The sequence below is a fragment of the Drosophila albomicans genome, chromosome 2R, assembly GCF_009650485.2.
Source record: "Drosophila albomicans strain 15112-1751.03 chromosome 2R, ASM965048v2, whole genome shotgun sequence".
Classification (NCBI taxonomy): domain Eukaryota; kingdom Metazoa; phylum Arthropoda; class Insecta; order Diptera; family Drosophilidae; genus Drosophila; species Drosophila albomicans.
This window is the reverse complement of record NC_047631.2, coordinates 25,819,665-25,837,790: the sequence shown is the minus strand read 5'-3', so window position 1 is coordinate 25,837,790 and position 18,126 is coordinate 25,819,665. Positions and strand designations below refer to the sequence as shown.

Here is an 18,126-nt window from a genome sequence, read left to right as displayed (position 1 = left end):
ATGAACTATTTAAGCCTAAAAACATAAACAAGAAACAACAAAAAACAACCTTCTAATCTTAGTACGAATTTGTTCAAAAGTTATATTAAAGAAAAACAAAAGGAAAATGCAATGAATTACCTCTTAGCTAATAAATTTAAATAAATACAATCTAAAAAACAAAAATATGTACAAAATTGAAAAATTGTTTATGTGCTTTATACTGTGCTCTTTTCTTTTGTGGGTTTAAATGAAATATATTTAAAGAGATGAAAGAAAAGCTTCATTTTTTTTTGGCAATGAATGAATATTTGAAGAGATTCGAGAGAACTTTAAATTTACATTGTGATTTATTATAAACTGAATGAAAGAGCTGAGTCTTAATTTCACTCCCATTTCTTGTTGCAAATTATATATTTAACATATCTAGAAAGCAAACTCTACAACGTTTTTCACAACTTTTCTCGCATTTGTCGCAAGTTGGAAAGTTCCGCAAATTGAATGTTATGCCCATTGTGATTGCCAGGTCAATGGAGCGCTTGATTTCAGGCCCAAATGCAACTGCCACATGTGCAGCCAACAGCTTTGTGGCACATTCGATTAGAATACTCTTGGCGATGACAAGTTAATTTCATGTCTACGCAGCAAGGTTTCCAGGTCACCCAGAGACGGACAGTCAGAGAGACAGACAGAGCAAATTCAATTTCGAATTCAACAGTTTTTGCGACATTGTGACTTACTGGATCTTGGGCACCACCCACCACCCATGACTGTCTGGTTGACCATGACAAACGCATCGGCTGACCGTTAGACATTTGCTATAATTCTGCACGCAATGCGTAATCACCGGTTGCATGCCCCAAAAGACATTTCCATTCCAGCGGCCATAAAAAGTCAGCGTCGATCGTTGTAGCAACCTCAGTTTCATTTCAGACCTTGACGCGATCACCACGAAATGCAAGTGAAATTTATGTATGCAGTTTGCTTGCTGCTGCCACTTGTGGCAAGCACTGCGGCGACGCCAACGCAAACGGATACGCGTATCTCATGGATAGCTCAACTAAAACAACTCCATCATCAGCTGCATAATTGCTTACAATCCGGTGGCAGCTTGGGATTGTGGTCCTGCTTCCGTTCACGCAGTCTGCGCATCTTTGAGGATGTCATGAGCTCTGATGTGATTCCACTTTTCGAGGGTGTTCGTCTAGTTGCTGCGTCGAATACCACAAATGGACAGGCGCGACAGGCAGGCGATGATCGCAAGGATCTGAAGCATCTCACTTGGTTCGATCAGCTGGCCAGCAGCTTGGCCAAGAGTTTGACCACGCACACGCTGCAAGTGAATCTGGTGAAGCTCACAGAGCGCTATCTGAGCAGAGGTAATATTAAAAGTAGTTCAAACTCTCCTGCTGCAATCTTAAGATATAAATGTATCTTGCAGATGCACCTGCAACTCAAGCGGATTCAACGGGCAGCGCTCGTCTTAGACGCCATCGCTTTAACATGATCATCACCATGATGTTTGGCGTCACAGCTCTGGGCGCTGTCCTGGTGCCAATGGGCTTTCAGATGCTATCCATAGTCAGTGGCAAGGCTTTGCTGTTGGCCAAAATGGCGCTGCTGCTGGCCTCGATCAATGGGCTGAAGAGAGTGAGTTGCAGAGTATGAAATATTACAATATAAATTCAATATATTTTACCACATTTAGGTGGCCAACACGGGACTGCATTATGGTCTATATCATGTGCCTGGCGAGCATTTGGGTGGCTACTACGATCGTGGTGATCTCAATCATCCACGCAATGTTCCCATTCCTGTGGCTGTGGCTCCCACCTTCGACATGAGTGTCAAGTAGAACTAAAGTCAATAGCTGTAGTTTGAATTAGAGACAAATACTTTCCTTTCAAATTAACAGCCAATAAATGGCTAACATTTTAGGCCAAGTTGGCAGCTTTGTTGCGAAACAAAAGCTTTCACAGCTTGCGGTGTGGTGAATTTCTGCTGCGCGGTAAAGTTTGCAAATGAAAAAGTCAAGCAAAAGTATTTCACGAAAAATGTATGACGAAATTACTAACAAAAATAATATAAAAATATATTAAATTATGCGAATTTTATGTATGAAAAATATAAGTTAATAAATTTTTGAAACTCTAATAAAAATAGAAACATTTTTGTACTTTAATGCAAAAGAAATTTTCAACAGCAACGATGACGACAAAGACAGAGACCGAGGCTGTCCGTGTGTGTGTGTGGGGTATTGTGGCAGCTTCGTAGTGTGGGTGTGTGGATGCTACACGAGGCAGGACTATAAAAGGAAATGCGCCGCTGATAAGGACCAACATTCTGTCGTTGTGCGGCAGCGTTGACGTTTCGTCGCCAAAACACACACAATACAAAAAATAATACGGAAATCGCGCCTTTACCGCAGTTCGCATTGAAATCGTTTCGCTTCACTTCGGTTTCAGTTGAGTTCAGTTCGTATCCCTTTTATCCTTTGGCGTGTAACGTGTAACGGTTCCTTGTGCCAATTCAAAACGCGTTTAAGCCGCAAGTGCGATTTACTGTACTCGCTGTCCGTGTGTGTCTCTGTGTGTGTGTGTGTGTGGCACGCTCGTCAATTCTCTAATCAACTTATTCGTTGCGTGATTCCTTCCGCGCGCTAATCCCTTTAATCAGATTAGCAGCACCTAACAAAAAAAAGTACTGGACACAGGACAACGACGACAACGACGTGGACCACAACACGACGCTTGACGCTTTTGAAATTTGGCGCTCACGCTCTTGGTGCTGCGAAATTGCTTTAGGCCGTCGGTTAATTGAAACCCCAGTCAACGAGCCAACGAGCCAACGACCGCAAACGGCGGCAATTGGCTATTTAACGCCCGCAGTTTCGCATTTTATTTTCTAACAGCCAACAACAGGAGAACCAAAAGGTTTTCTTTTTCGGGGTACGGAATGAAGCTCGTGGTTTATCTCTACTTGTCCATGATTGTGCTGGGCGTACAGGTGAGTGAAAGTGACTTTCGGGCTAATTCAATTTCGATCAACAAGTTAAGTCAACTTTTGTTTCGACTTGGCCCGCTGCTCGCTGTTTCCTTTTCGGGCTTAAATGAATTTGGCCCCGTTGTTACTCTGTTAGTCATTCATGTTGTTTTTTTTTTTTTTGCCCCTGTGCTTTCCTGACTTTGAGGACGATTGATGAGCATAGGCCTTGTCGCATTTTATGAGCAAAGTTTTTGAAACCTTTGACTTTCACTTGGTTTCTTTCTGTCAAGTGGCAGGAGGCGGACAGATTGCTTTCATTAGGCTCAAATTATATGAATAAGTTGAGCGTGTGTGCAAGATTAGAGGCCTCTGACACTGACTCGAATAACATCAGTATAATTTTTTTTGTTTGGGTTGTTTTCGAAATCAATTTTATGTTTTATTACACTTGTTGTTGGGAGTCCTGCCCTCCTGTCATCGTTATTACATATTTTGGCTATTTTTAGCTGTGGTGGCAGATGCGATAAAACGATTTCTCTTCTTCGAACTCCCTTTAATCTTATCAAATTACAAATTTCTCACAATAATTAAGTTGTTTTGGTTTCAATGCGAGATTTATCACGCCTTAGAATTTCAGCAGAAAGTCCTTTCGAGTTGGGCGGTTGGGAATTTGAATTACTTTTGAATTTTGTAATTGCTTCAATGAGTTTTCAATAATTAATGGCAAAATGGAATCATCATTTGAAGTGACAAAAAGTTATTTTGTGCATTAGTTTGTTTTGCACTTCAAATGTAAATTTTGTGTAATATTTGATTTATTGGGAAAGTAATACATTTACTAAAAAGTCATAACATTAACTTTTAACATAAGTTTTTGTGTGTTGAATAATATGCGAATGAAAATGAATTGATAAACGAAGAGCTGAAAAGATATTGATTAGTGAATAAATAAACAAATATATTCAACATTTTCAGACATTAGTTGAAGACCATTTTCTACAATAATCTGTTACTAAAATAGTATTTTTACCATTTCAATGTGATTGTCACTAAAGTGCTAAGTTATTGAAATCAAAATATGATGAACATTTTATGTAAAGTTGTAAAATGTAATAATGTTATTTATGTCAATACTTCTTTTTCGGAGATAGATTGGAAGTAAAGTTTATTTATTTGAAATCTTCTATATACAAAAGTTATTTATATAAATTCTTCATTATGAGAGACAGATTGGAAGTTTTATACTTTTGGTGAAAGTCCGATTTGAAATCATTAGATAAACGAAAAGATGAGTTGATATTGAATTTTAAAGAAATATAATATATAATATTTAATAATGCCATAAAAACATTTTGATTTATATCTGCACCATCTTGTTATCAAAATATTATTAATACGACTGAAACGTGCTTCCTTAGAACGTGCTTTGTTAAAATAAAAATGAATGCTTTTAATACTTTGCATTCAAGTTTTTCAATAGTTGAAAAAAATGAAAGCAGATGTCACAGATGTCTCAACTATAAACTCAACCCGCTCAAACGCATTGCCAATGAGTTGCACCTTTGACTGTTATGCCATCAATAATGTCAACTATTGTATGATGTGTTGACTTAGTTGCGACTTGTCTTCCTTTTATTGTTGCCTCACCTGCTGCTGTGTGGACAATGTATCTATCCTCTTTGAAAGGATCTCAATCGCAATCCCAGTCGGATTGAGTGTGAATGGCTTGGGAAGAAATGTAAATTTTTCAGCTGGCTTTCAGTCGTCGTGTTAAGGGGCATGTCAAACATGCCACGCGAGGCTACTGAGGATGCTGTTGCCTCAGTATGTGTGTGTGAAAAATCAACAATCAGCAGGCAGCAAGGCAGGAAAGAAGGAGAGGCCAACACACACAACACACGACTGATGGACATTCATTGTAGCTGTGACCATCCTTGGCCAATGTCAATGCAATTGCACCTCATTCTATCGCATTGTCAACTGAGCTGAGCTGCATCCTGATGTTGTCACTTGATGCTCGCTTAATGCCGCATGTTAACACCGACCAACAAGCATCAGCAAGCAACATCTGCACTTGGACATTTTACGAGCATTTAAAACTCAAAAGTGGAATGATATTTGAGTGTCGACAATTCAAATAGAATGTTGCTACAAGTTTAAGGAGACAGAGAGAAAGAGAGAACTCTCTAATTTGGTAAACAACATATTTGTAGCTGACACCTGAATATGCCCGCATTGGATTGCCAGAAAAACTTTGTTAATTACCGCACATATATCAGAGACTCGCTCGCAAAGTGTATTAAAGTCTTTTGCCTGGGGGGCACCGAAAACTTTTAATCAGCTCCAATTTGTCAGCTGTGACCCCGTGGGCGAAAGCAAAACGCAACTTCGCTGTCCTTACACACCCAATAAATTCAATATTACAATCCGATGTGTGAGTGTGTGTGAGTGTGTGTGTTGAAGCAGACTGTTACGGACTTATGTTCCATGTAAATTTATGCCAAAAAAAAGGAAAAACGACGGCTTCCCTCGCATGAAATATGATGCGCACTTTGCATAAAATTCCGCTGCAATATGCGAGCATAATATATATTCAATAAATGACAAGCTCACAGCACAAATGCGCAGAATAGAAGAGTTTACTCTCCGTATGTGTACTTATGTTATACTCGAATGTGTGCAACTAATTTCCGGCAGAGAAATAGATTTCTGCGTACTAAGCTCACTGCGGGGAAATTCGTTTCTGCTCTTGTTGCTTGCTTGCTTGCTTGCTGACTTTTCCACGATGCGTGGGGCGAACCACAACACGAGAAGCCATTTGACTGTGTGTCATCGCAGTGACATGACATAAAGTTAATGAAGCTATTTCAAAATGAAACTGGGCTGAGTAATTCCAGAAGTGCCCTCTGCGGTAATTAGTGCCCTACCAAGAACTCAGCCACACTCTCACAGCAAAGTGACATTTTCCTAGCAGCTGCAGTTGAAAGTGCAATTGCACTTTTTCGTTTCTCGCTGCCAAATTAGACTACAAGTTATTTGTTTTTGGGTGGGCGAACACAGTGAAAAGTTTTCGCAGTTGATTTAGAGTTTTTTTTTCCTCCGTGTGTTAATTAATTAAATATTTTATTTGCGTGTCAAGCGCAGCTGGGCTCAAACTAAGCCAATAACACACATTGCCAATGGGGCGTATACGTAATCGAATTAAGGCGTCATCTGCTTTGCAAATAAAACTTTTCATTATGTATTTAAATTGAAACTGACAATTGCAGCCCAGTAATGGTGTTAATGCGATGTTTCGCGAATTCAATTGTGCTCAATAATACAATTTAATGCACGGCTATTTTAAGAAAAGTCAACGTATGATTGTTGATATCATTTATTTTATTTAAATGCTGTGATAAGTCAATGAGAAATACAAACAAATAATAATCGAATATATGAATAATGAATAAAATAATGAACAAACAGATAAAGAAGCCAAGCTAAATTGATGCACAAATAAATTTATGAAACAATCGTTAAATATTTATGTTTAAAATGCTTTAGCTTAACGTTGATTTGCTACATTTATTAAGATAAGTCAAATGAATATGAATGATGAATCCTCATAGGACCAAGCTAGATTAATGTAGAAATACATTTATGAAACAATCGTTAAATATTTATTCTGCTTTGCTACATTTATTATAATAAATAACTTAGATAAATATCAATGATGGAAAGAATTCTAAGTGAACCAAAGAAATTAATGTTGTAAAACATTTGTGCAATAATTGTTAAATATTTATTTCAAAAAGTACTTTAACAACTTTCCTTTGCTAATTCATATATATATATAAATGACAAAATTCTTCAATCAGCTAAGCCAAATTAATGTAAAAATAAATTTGTGCAACAATCATTAAATATATATTTAATTCAACGATATTTTCCGTACTTATTATAATTTGACAAATAAATATGAATGATGGAAAAGAATTGCTAAATGAACCAAAGAAGTTAATGTAGAAATAAATTTGTGCAACAATCGTAAAATATTTATTCTGAAAGTGCTTTAGATTAACGTGATTTTGCTACATTTATTGTAATAGGTCAAATAAATATGAATGATTGGAAAAAATTCCCTAATGAGCTAAAGAACTTAATGTTGAAATAAATGTATGAAATAATCGTTTAATATTTATTTTACTTTGCCATATTTACTATAATCAATAAGTTAAATAATCATCAATGATTGAATAAATGAATCAAAGAAATTTATATATAAATAAATTAGTGCAACATTCGTTAAATATTTATTCATGAAAGTGCTTTAATTCAACATTGTTTTGCTACATTTATTATAATGAGGCCGACATTCAGAAACATAGCATCAGTATGCAAATGCGAGATCTTAAAAGTTTTGCGTTTTTCGAAGCACTTAGATCCGGTTTTATGCGCATATTTAAGCCAATCAATTTCCTTGAAGCATTAGCTACGCAATCCTTTACGGAAAGCCATTGCGAATTAATATTGCAAATTTCGAAAACAGATCGCTCAAAAAACGCACAAACATATTTCACTTTAATATTTGATGAGCTTTTGGCAAAATGCCAAAGTAAAAAGAAGCATTTGTTTATTGGCCGCCTGTTGCCGGTTGGCCAGCAACAAAAAAAAGAAGAGAGAAGAAAAAAAAGAAAACCTTTTTAAAGTGAGCGAGCAATGTTCGTAATATTATTGTAGCTGTCTCATGATTAAGTCATGATATGTTTGCCCCGCTCTCTCCTCTTCGTCTCGTTCCTATGCACTAATGCTATTTATGGCGCTGAAAGTAAATATTTGGAAAAACTCACGGATTAACGCGAAAATCCTGCACTGTACCGGCAAAGAGTAAATATTTAGAAGGGATGCCCGAATACCTTTTGTGTAAGCATTTCCTGCCCCTGCAGCCAATTTCAGCTCAGTAGGTGTCAAGTTGTTGTTGGTGTTCCCTCCTGTTGCCCTTATGGCATTTTAATTATGTCATAAAATTTGTTGGAGCAACTCACCTATACAAATGCAGCCAACCTTTTGGCAACCTGACACGCATATTCATGTCTAATTAACGATTGCCAAGTTGGTTGCAGATTTTCCCATTTTGAAGAGTTGACTTTTTAAAGCTGAATATGAATTATTTTTAAATGAATTTCGTATGCATGAGAAACACAATTAAAATATGCAAGTGGATTTCCATGCTCGACTAGTTTAATCAATACATTGTGATTATTTTTAAAGCTTGCGGGATAACTTTTGTGTGAACTCATCTTCTGAGTAGATGAATGTGTGTTGTATGTACATATAAAAAAAGGCAATAATAAATATATATGCTATACATATATCTCAAGTCAACTCAACTGAAGCAGCTGGTGAGACAGAGGACAACAATGACAACAAAAACAACAAGTTGAACAATAGCATCCTTACGGCATTTGCCGAATCCCGGCCAGGACAATGCCATTATGCAAATGAACTGTTTGCCTCAAGTGTGTTCAAAAGGGGATCATGTTTATAATTTATTTACTGGCGCTGTCATCAGCTTTTTGAGAAATACTTTTACGTATTGCCTGACGATTGACTTTTCATTTGCGTGGGTCTCGTCAAAGATTGATGACGTCACTTGGGCATACAATTTACGCCCAATTTACGCATGCACCCAGCGCTCTTCCTTGCTATTCTATAAATCTATATATATACCATATATTCAACTGTTTTTTTTTTTTTTTTGCGTTGTCGCAGCTTAAAGTTAGTCGTGCAAAGCCGCCACTAATTGACAGTTTCATAAGCATACAGCATAAGGCGCTTTGGCCTCGTTATGGACGACGACGAAATAAAAAAAAAAAAAAAAAAAAAAAATGGAGAAGCGGCGGCGGCTTTTCTGGAGTGTTGCGCAAACAAAAAATGAAGCCAACTTAGACGCCATTATTTTGTGGCTGCCCAATTTATCAATACCATATTATGCCCTCTTGGCAGGCCAACAAAATTTCAATTAACGCTCTCACCAGCTCAAAGCCAACCTCTAATCAATCACCACCAAAAAAAAAGAGGGAAAAGGAAAAGCAAAAGCTAAACTTTGTAAAAAACTGTTTGACCCACAAGCTGAAATCAAAATTGAAACCGAAACTGAAACTGAAATTGACCCACTGGCTATTTAGAAAGTTTTAGATCCGTAGTCTTGGCTTTTGCTGTTGGGCTTTTCGGATTGCTTAAAATTCAAGCGGCATAAGCACTCAAGTGTTGCATGTTCAACAGCTGCAACTAGTTGGTGTTTGAGTCCTGTGGATTCTACGTGCGGCTATTGAATGCTTTCTCTGAGAGTTTAATTAAAATTGGCAATTGTCCTGGCAGCTGCATTGCGCTTAAAATAACAACATTAGCTGGCCTAGACGCAGCCCTAGACTCATTCTCCTCCTCCCCCCCTCGTTGCACGTGTGAGGCATTTTAGCTTAAGTCAATAATAACAAGAAGCCCGCTGTTCACTGTTCTCATTTGAGGCAACTACAAAGCGCAACTTACATATTTTTCTTCTCGTTTTTTTGTTGTTGGCCAATGGAGAGCGATGGAATGTTGTTATTTGCCTGGGCAACCCGCTGATTTTATCGCATTTGGCTCTCGCTTTTGTCAAATGCTGAATGACTGATGCCCGTCAAAGCGGCTATTCAAAATCAAAATTGAGCGAAAAAAATATATATAAATTGCCCTCGCCATATTTGTTTTACACTTTTTTATCTTTATCTGCAGGCCTGGCCAACAGTGAAGCGTTCTTTTGAGCTGTATCCAGGCGCGGCAATGCCCTACAACGAGCACAGAATCTCAGGTAAGATTACACTGTCCAACCCACACACACTACATTGAAGAACACATCCACACACACATACTTTTGCATATTGTGGAAAAGGGGAAAATGCGCTAACAAATTGCTGACTGAAAGTTTTTCGAGCCAAGTGCCTTTGGCTGAGATGCACTTTGGCGGCCGTGACAAGTTTATAGCGTTTACAAAATCTTTTGCCGCTCAGCTCAAATTGTATTTTAAATTGCTTTTTCTCCACACACACATACACAACTTCTTCTTGTCAAGTGACTTCCTGACATCAGCACAACACACACAAACACATAATACTTCAGCGCATGCACAATTTACATTTACATTTATTATGCGCATTATTTCGACGAAGGGGACGATTCAAATTTATTGACCATTCGCTGAAAAATTTGGGAAATTTCAGTGGAAATTTCAGTTGAGTTAACTCAGCGCAAAATTCGATTAGCCGATATTGAAAATTCCAATGCATAATGTGTAACTAATAGAGTAGCTTATAAATATAATCATAACTAAGGACAGCTAGCCAATTGGCCAATTGGTAAATTGGCAAGGCAACCGCAGCGTTGTCCTTGCTGGAGAGATTTTCCTTGCGCAATCATCATGTGCCATCATCGTCTTTGACTTTGTTGTGGTTGTGTTTATTTATAATTGCTTTTATTCACAAGTGCTAGGCAACTGTCAACTCTAAAATCATTGCGTCATCATTCATGAGGTCAGCCGTCGTCATCTTGATTTAAATTATGAGCAACAATTTTATTGGAAAATTGCCAATGAATTTAATATGTTAATATAAATTAGTAGGTACGAAATATTTATTTATATAATAAGTACCTAATTAGTGGTTAATTATCAATTATGCACAATAGAAAATTAATTGTTAAACGGTAATATTAAAAGACCGAAAATTGTTGCTGTGAACGTCTCATGCAATTAGGACACATCATAAACAATTAGGCGCCAAGTTCCCCGAAATCACAAACTGTAACGAGCACACATAATCATATATATGTATACCTACATATATATGTACATACTCTCACACCTAAATATACACAGAAAACACACACATTTAATATTAACACTTAAACATTTGACCCATACACATTGCGAGTAACGACAAAATGAGTTTGGAAAATTTTGGTGACACTTTGCCAACATGTTGTATGATCTTTCAGTGTGCTTAAGAAGTTTGTAATATATTTAAATAATTTGGAAATATATTCTGAAATATTTAAAATATAGTAATAAATACCATTTAGTATATGATATATTATTTGTTTGAATGAAAATCAACTCTAGTTGGGCACTATATAACATGTATTTATTTCAATAAACAGCTTCCAACTATTCATTCTTTTTTTAAATAAAAACATTGGATTGCTTAAATAATTTGATAGTGCCAATATATTATATATATCCAAAATGTTTAAAATATAAAAAATTACTGTTCAGCTTAGAATATACAATTTATTTGAATGAGAATCCCATATACATTTTTTTCTAACATAAATGAAATTCAACTATTGATATTATATACAAAATATATCAAGTTTATTAAACAACTTTAAGAAATGTCAATACATTTTCTTTAAAAAATTAGACTTCATTAAATAATAAAGTTCCACAAAGACCTATTTAGTATTTCAAATTTCAAATGTATTAAGGCATTGAAATCTATTTTTAAATTACATTAGGAATAATTAAATAATGGCAGTAATTTAAATTACCTAAAATTCAATAAGTTGTTTGTAAAACACTTAAATAATTTCATAGTGAAAATTATATTCTAAAATTTTAAAAACATAGAAAAAATACCATTCAGTTTGGAATCTCCCATTTATTTCAATAAAAATCTTTAAATAATAATAAATTACACAAATATTTTATTAGTAAGACATTAGAATATATTTTTAGATAACATTAGAGATAATCAAACAATGACAACCTGCAAATTATTTGTATCCGCAAGTACACTATAATCTAACATTAAGGATACACTCAAACCATTCAGTTTCCTGTTTCACTTCCTTTTCTACAATATGTAAAATACCCAAAGCAAGAGTATACTAATCGAGTATGAGAGTGTTGAGAGCGTAGTTAGCGGGTTTATGGTCATTTTGTTGGATGACTGACAAATGCACACACATATACAACCACACACTCTCTCCCATACACACACATACAAACCCACACTCGCACACACAGTCACACACACACAGCCATGAAAGTTGCGTGTGTGACAAGCATGTGAAATAGTCAAAGTCAGACGGTGGTTTAATTGTTTTTTGGTCATGGACGAAACAGTCATAAAATGCCAGCGTCAAATATGTGAATACGTCTGTGTGTGAGTGTGTGTTTTTTGTTTGCTTGTGTGGGTTAACTAATAATGCGAGCCATAAATCAGGCAACAGTAGCCAAAGCCAGGCATTAAGTGAGCAGCCTACAGGACTTTGTATGATAAATTAATTGTTCGGGTCAGAAGTCGAAACGTGGTTACAATTTGCATGTGCTCCCAATGCTCTTTGTAAGTGGATTTCAATTATTACACATATATACTCACACTCACTCGCACACACACACATGTACAATATGAGCAACTAGCAGAGCAATCATTGGAGATGTTGCAATTTGCTTAGTTTGCTTCAAATTGGTTTCAAAATGCCCAGCAGCCAATTGTAGTTTAGTTCAACTTTGCCTCCGACTCCTTTCTCTTTCTCTGTCTGCGTCTCTGTCTCACTTTCACATCGTGAATATCGCTTACAGATTGCATGCATGTGACCTCCGAACCAGGTGATTTCATTTTCAAGAAATCAGCGCCATCGCCAGCAGCGTCTCCCTTGGCCGGACTCAATTTCAGTCCAAACGCCGACCTGCTCGAGTTGGGCAACGAGGAGTTGGAGGCAGCTGCCGTTGCTGCCGCAGCCGCAGCTGCTGCTGCCACAGCGGTAACAGCGGAGACCGTGTGTGGCCTCTATGTGATTGGCGAACCCGACACGATTGTCGAAATCACCATGAAGCACTACGATGTCAACTGCGAGACGGGCGGACTAATGGCGGTAAGTGAGAACTTTAATTGCTTCTCCTAAATTTTGTTTTAGCTTCGCTCTACCTTTACAACCAAAATGTAGCGTTGATTGGCATTTTTGTTAAGTATAACAATATCATATTAATTGCTTTGCTTTATAGTTTGTGGATGGTTGGGAGCTGAATGGCGAATACTTTCCGGCTGTCAAGGATCATCATCGAGTTCTCGAAGATCGCGTCTATGAGTTTTGCAACAACAACAAACAATGGTGGGTAACTATCAATAATAAGTTCTGCATTAAATTGTTCAGTATTAAAATACTAACAAGTAGAAGTTGCTTATCGATTACATTGAGTACCCTACTTAATCTAATTGAAAAGCAATTATTATTCTGTACACCATAAATTTATGTGCTGCTTTCCTAAACGAAAAGAGGGAAAGCTATCAATTTGGCCAGTGTTATAAATATTGAATTAAATTATAAATTAGAGGGAGATTATATAAACTAAAGTTAGTTTGTATGATATTTCAAAGTTATGCTTAACAAAATTTATTATACAAACCTTCAACGAGCGCCAAGAAGAAGTTGCCTCTAATTATATGATATTAAGTATACGTCATTATTCTGCACATAGCATAAGCTCAAAGTGTTCAACACCAAAGTAACTACAGTTATCTAATTTGGTATTAGAAAAGCTGAGGATTGTATGATATTTTAAAATCAAGAGCTATAAATCAGTGACTAAAACAAAAGAGTTCCGCTCCGATTATTTAAGTATACACGGAGATCCAAGACTAGAAGAGTTAAGGCCACTAAAATAGCGGGCAATATTCTAAAAGCCTTTACGATTTATCAGAGATAAAAAGTCTAGCTTTTGAGCCAACTGAAGCATATTCATCATAATTATTTCTATTTACAGGCCACGCTACAGCAACAAGAAGTTCTTCCGCTCAAGTCAGAATGCTGCCTTGCTTCAATATCGCATACCAGGACGTGGATCCTTTGTGGCCAACGTGCGTTTCCACAAGATAACCCAACGTAAGTACCTGAATACTTACCTCATCTTATGAGAGATTCATTCTCTTGTTTCACAGCCTGCAATGTGCTGGTTCAGGATACCGCTGCTGTCTATAAGATGTCCAACTTTGGACACGCTCGCAACTGCACGCTCTCGGCACTCTTTCCGGCTGCCATCTCGCTGGGCAATCTGCGCATTGGGAGCAAGAGTGTGCGTGCTCAGGATAAGGTTAACTATGATGTGAGTAAGCTGAAGTATTTCTCAAGAAGAGTATTACAATGAAGGTTTTCCCTAGTGCCATCTGCTTGAGGATCGCTTGGAGATTGGCGGCTCGGCTGGCCTGGACACCAGCAGCATGGAGTTGGCCAGCTCGGTTTGTGGCGCCAGCGCTGAACTGGGTCCCGAGCAGGCCATCTACTGTGGCGTGACCAGTGTGCGATTGGTGTCGACGGGACGCTATCAGAATCAGGCAGCGGTCATCGTACGCAAGTCGGATGAACATGATCTGGACATTGCCACGCTGATGTGTGCGCTCTAAGCGGCTTAACTGGATTAATTGATGTTGATGTTGATAAACTGTTGGATGAGGCCGGCACAATGATTACAATTTCACATTTGTAAATATGTATGTGGTTGGAAGATAGCGATAATGAGATATGGAAAGAGAGAGAGATAAGGAGAGCGAGAGCGAGCAAACCAACCGCAAAAAAACCAAAACAAAACAAAGCCATTCAACTTGGATTCTATTCGTAGCGCTTAATCCTTAATCCAATCCAAGCAACAAGTATTCACCATAGCAAAACAGCAAAGAAAAAAAAACAAAAAGAAAAATGCAATTTTATGTAATTATATGTGTATATCAAAAATTCTGAATGTTAAAACTACAAAAAGCGTTTAATTACACTCGCAGCAGACAAAGAAGGATGGGGGAAAAACTTATTGCCACTTTTATGACGCATTTTATGAATGCGCTGCAAGCTAATCGAACTAATTAATAACGATACGCTATAAATAAATGCCAAAAGCGATAAAGATAAGCGCTCGAGGATTAGCTGATGGTATCAATTAGAGCAACAGCAGCAAACCAACGATGCCAATCAGCAGCGAGGGCAAACCGATGGCAATCAAAGTGCCAGCTCCATCACCCTCTGGCTCATTCTCTGGCTCATTCTCTGGCTCGTTGTCCAGCTGCAGTTCGAAAGGATTAAACGAAAGGATTAAGCTACCATATATTATATATGTATGTATGTATGTTAGTAGTACTTACGCTCTGCTGGAGTATGGCTTCGAGTTCACGACAACGCGTTCTGTTCTTGTAGTTGGAGGTGGCGATGCGACACAGCGTGCTGGCCAAGCAATCGTTGTCGCAGCCTCCACTCGTCCTGGCATCCGATTGCGTCATCTTGTAGCGCCAGAATTTGCGCAACAGATTTGGTTGTTCGGCCATTTCCACCAGCAACTTGTCAATGCCAGCGGGACTTGTGTCGCTGGTGAAGTCCGCCGTAAATTCATATTCCTTGTACCAATTAGGCGATTCATCGGGCTTAAGATTCGCCTCGGTTAGATTAAAGGTCCAGGTCTGATGCTCCAACACTTGCCAACTCTCGGGGTGCAGTTCATACAAACGATAGTTGGGATTCTTGTAAGAGTAACTTGTCAAACTGCCGCCATTCCAGGCAACAGCAACCGCAGCTCCGTTGTCCGCATAATGCAGATTCATCTCATCCTTGTGCGTGTGTCCGCTAAAGATGCCCGTAATGGTCTTGCTGAAACGTGCCAGCAGGCGATTGTATTCCCTCGCCCAGTCCGACCAGCAGTCGCCATCGCCCGATGGTATGTGGGTCAGCACATGAACACGCTCGCCAGCCAGTTCGGCGGCCAAGAGAGTGTCATGGAACCACTGCAGCTGGTCGAGCACAAGCGAACCATTGTAATAGAGCCACCAATTGTAGAGATAGCAATCCATGCTGTTCAGCGCCACAATGCGATGACCAGCACTGGGCGAGTGAGTGTAGTAGCCACCGCGACGCACAGTGACCTCAGCTTCAGCGGGCAGCCACTTTTTCCACAAGCTCCAGACGTGCTCGTAAAGCCAATCAATGCGCAGCTCAGCGGGCAGTGCGCTGTCGCTGTTGAAACTGCAAAAGAAGAGTGGGATTAGGCAAGGGAAAACACAGTAGAAATGTGATGATTGACCTACACATTGGTGGGATGTGGTTCATGGTTGCCCAGACAGGGATAGACAGGAATGTTGGGGAAATACTGCTCGAACAGTTCATCGATTTCAGTCAGCATATCCTTGTTGCCCTGCTTCGTGGTGGACCAGACATTATGAGGCGGCACATCACCCGTATGATAGATCCAATCAATCTTGTGCTGCGACATGTGTTGGAAGGCATTTAGAATCAAATGCTTAGGAGTATCGCAGTTGCGATAGTCACTCCAATAGCCAGCTCCAACGGATGTGGTAACCACTTCACCCCGACAGCACATGGGTTCATCGCACTCCGCCAAGCTGCCCACAGCGTACTCGGGATCATAGTGAATGTCAGTCAAATGCAGCACCAACAAATCGTTGTCACTGCGTTCAGGCAGCTCGGAGTTAGACTCTAGTGATGTATCACCCACAATGGTCACATTGAGAGAGTACTCCTCCTGCGACAGCTGGCAAATGCTAATGGGCAACATGCCACAAATGGAGCTCGCCTCGGCAATCGTCTCGTTCAGTATGTAATCGAGTATGGGCCAATTGATGTCAAAGAGTCCGCTGCACACTTCCTGCGTCTGAATGTCAAAGTAATCGCAAATGGTGAGCATTGTTTTCTTAGCATTTTCATCACGATTTGGACCAGTTAATTCCCCATCTGGACCCGTAAAGCTGTCGGCCAACACTTTGACAGTCGCTCGACACAAAGTACAAGCGAAATACTGATCCGCGGCGCTCACTTCGAATAGGGACTCGGTGAAAATATCCTTTTTGCTGTGACTGTGGCGCAACTCGTTGCCCAGCTGTCGAAGACGCTCCGACTCGATGCCCGTGGCCATGTACTTGACAAACTCTTGGCTAATCTCTTCCGCTATGCTAGCTGCAAAATCCCGAAATCAAATTATAACAAAATTTAGCCACACTTGAGTTGTATCTTGATTTGTGTGAATTCCAGTGAAAATACTTGAGCTTGTCAATTAATCAACACACCTGAAATGGCAGCCGTGAGACGATTATCGCTGGTAAAGCTTTCTGGCACTCCAGGCAAGTTATGTGCCTCGCTGATGGTCAGCGTGGCTGCCACAACAAATAGCACAACACTCCACTGAGACCTCATCGCACTCGGCTGATCCAACTGCAACTAAATGGTTTGTAGCCCAAATCAGTCATCTTTATAGCATTACGGTCAGATTATCGCAGTATCGAAAACTTGGCGATTGCTTTAACATAAAAACAACAATATCGTTCGCTATAAGTTGTAAACTAATCGAAAAGAAGATTTGTTGATTATTTAATATGCTTGCCATAAAGCTATAAATCAGCTTAAACTTAACTTGAGTTATTCTTCTATTACACGTAAACAATAGTTATTGTTATTATTGCTACTGAAAAAATTAAATATGAAAAAAGATTTATTTGTTATTTTTAAATTAAAATTTATATTTATACTTTAATTAAAATTAAAAAGCTAACTCATGTATTTATAAGCCAAATATTTCCATTGAAAAATTGGTCAGGCGTCTTTTAACATTTTTTTATAAGTAATATTGACTTTCCACTTCTCCTTTAAAAATAGACTAGACTAATAATAAGATATTTTTTATAACTTCACCAAACTACATATTTTTAAATTTGGTATTTATAAAAAGTAAACAAAACTTTACCTAACAATCTTCAACAATCTCTCAAACTAATCTTATTTAGGAAAGTCCTGAAATATTTTTACCTCATAACATAAATCTTCTACTCAAAGGCAATCTAAAACTAATCGAATCTATTATACTATACATTTCGACTTCTACTTTTAAATATTAACAGCTGAATGGATTAGCACCGGCGAAAATACCCATTCAAGATAAGTTAAAACACCTGTAGGCTCTATATAGATTATAGATATAGATTAATATTCACGTGCTAAACTTGAGCGATTTGATCAAAAGTCTAGCCGTAAAACTGAATGGGCCATAAACTATTCGCATACTCGCACATATTCATTAGAGTACATCACATGTATTCATAGCAACGGGGATTATATAATGTGTGAATATTAGCTGCATTTTATGGCTTTATTGTT

General features: G+C 38.3%; 3 protein-coding genes across 3 annotated transcripts; 2 read left to right on the top strand and 1 right to left on the bottom strand.

The window, feature by feature from the left end:
* Positions 1-663: 663 nt before the first annotated feature.
* On the top strand, positions 664-1,846 carry LOC117575913 (uncharacterized). The gene is made up of 3 exons (XM_052006702.1): positions 664-1,358; positions 1,421-1,629; positions 1,688-1,846. Exons 1-3 carry the CDS (start codon positions 935-937, stop codon positions 1,832-1,834), a joined length of 780 nt encoding a protein of 259 aa, XP_051862662.1. The 5' UTR covers positions 664-934; the 3' UTR covers positions 1,835-1,846.
* A 487-nt stretch (positions 1,847-2,333) lies between these two features.
* On the top strand, positions 2,334-14,543 carry LOC117575605 (corticotropin-releasing factor-binding protein). The gene is made up of 7 exons (XM_034259877.2): positions 2,334-2,985; positions 9,721-9,796; positions 12,566-12,858; positions 12,989-13,095; positions 13,748-13,866; positions 13,923-14,086; positions 14,142-14,543. Exons 1-7 carry the CDS (start codon positions 2,935-2,937, stop codon positions 14,382-14,384), a joined length of 1,053 nt encoding a protein of 350 aa, XP_034115768.1. The 5' UTR covers positions 2,334-2,934; the 3' UTR covers positions 14,385-14,543.
* A 127-nt stretch (positions 14,544-14,670) lies between these two features.
* On the bottom strand, positions 14,671-17,182 carry LOC117575604 (sphingomyelin phosphodiesterase). Its single transcript, XM_034259876.2, has 4 exons — positions 17,043-17,182; positions 16,047-16,932; positions 15,114-15,984; positions 14,671-15,034 (listed from the first exon to the last, which is right to left on the bottom strand). The coding sequence occupies exons 1-4, from the start codon at positions 17,167-17,169 to the stop codon at positions 14,912-14,914; spliced, it is 2,007 nt and encodes a 668-aa protein (XP_034115767.1). The 5' UTR covers positions 17,170-17,182; the 3' UTR covers positions 14,671-14,911.
* Positions 17,183-18,126: the final 944 nt, after the last annotated feature.

What these genes read in the sequence shown, in the direction of transcription:
- LOC117575913 (XM_052006702.1), top strand. Translation starts at nt 935, where the DNA reads ATGCAAGTGAAATTTATGTATGCAGTTTGCTTGCTGCTGCCACTTGTG. An exon ending in AGAGCGCTATCTGAGCAGAG is followed by an intron (nt 1,359 to 1,420) that starts GTAATATTAAAA and finishes TGTATCTTGCAG; the next exon opens with ATGCACCTGCAACTCAAGCG. An exon ending in CGATCAATGGGCTGAAGAGA is followed by an intron (nt 1,630 to 1,687) that starts GTGAGTTGCAGA and finishes TACCACATTTAG; the next exon opens with GTGGCCAACACGGGACTGCA.
- LOC117575605 (XM_034259877.2), top strand. Translation starts at nt 2,935, where the DNA reads ATGAAGCTCGTGGTTTATCTCTACTTGTCCATGATTGTGCTGGGCGTA. An exon ending in TTTCCACAAGATAACCCAAC is followed by an intron (nt 13,867 to 13,922) that starts GTAAGTACCTGA and finishes CTTGTTTCACAG; the next exon opens with CCTGCAATGTGCTGGTTCAG. An exon ending in AGGATAAGGTTAACTATGAT is followed by an intron (nt 14,087 to 14,141) that starts GTGAGTAAGCTG and finishes GGTTTTCCCTAG; the next exon opens with TGCCATCTGCTTGAGGATCG.
- LOC117575604 (XM_034259876.2), bottom strand. Translation starts at nt 17,169, where the DNA reads ATGAGGTCTCAGTGGAGTGTTGTGCTATTTGTTGTGGCAGCCACGCTG. An exon ending in GAACCACATCCCACCAATGT is followed by an intron (nt 15,985 to 16,046) that starts GTAGGTCAATCA and finishes CTTCTTTTGCAG; the next exon opens with TTTCAACAGCGACAGCGCAC. An exon ending in AAGCCATACTCCAGCAGAGC is followed by an intron (nt 15,035 to 15,113) that starts GTAAGTACTACT and finishes TTCGAACTGCAG; the next exon opens with CTGGACAACGAGCCAGAGAA.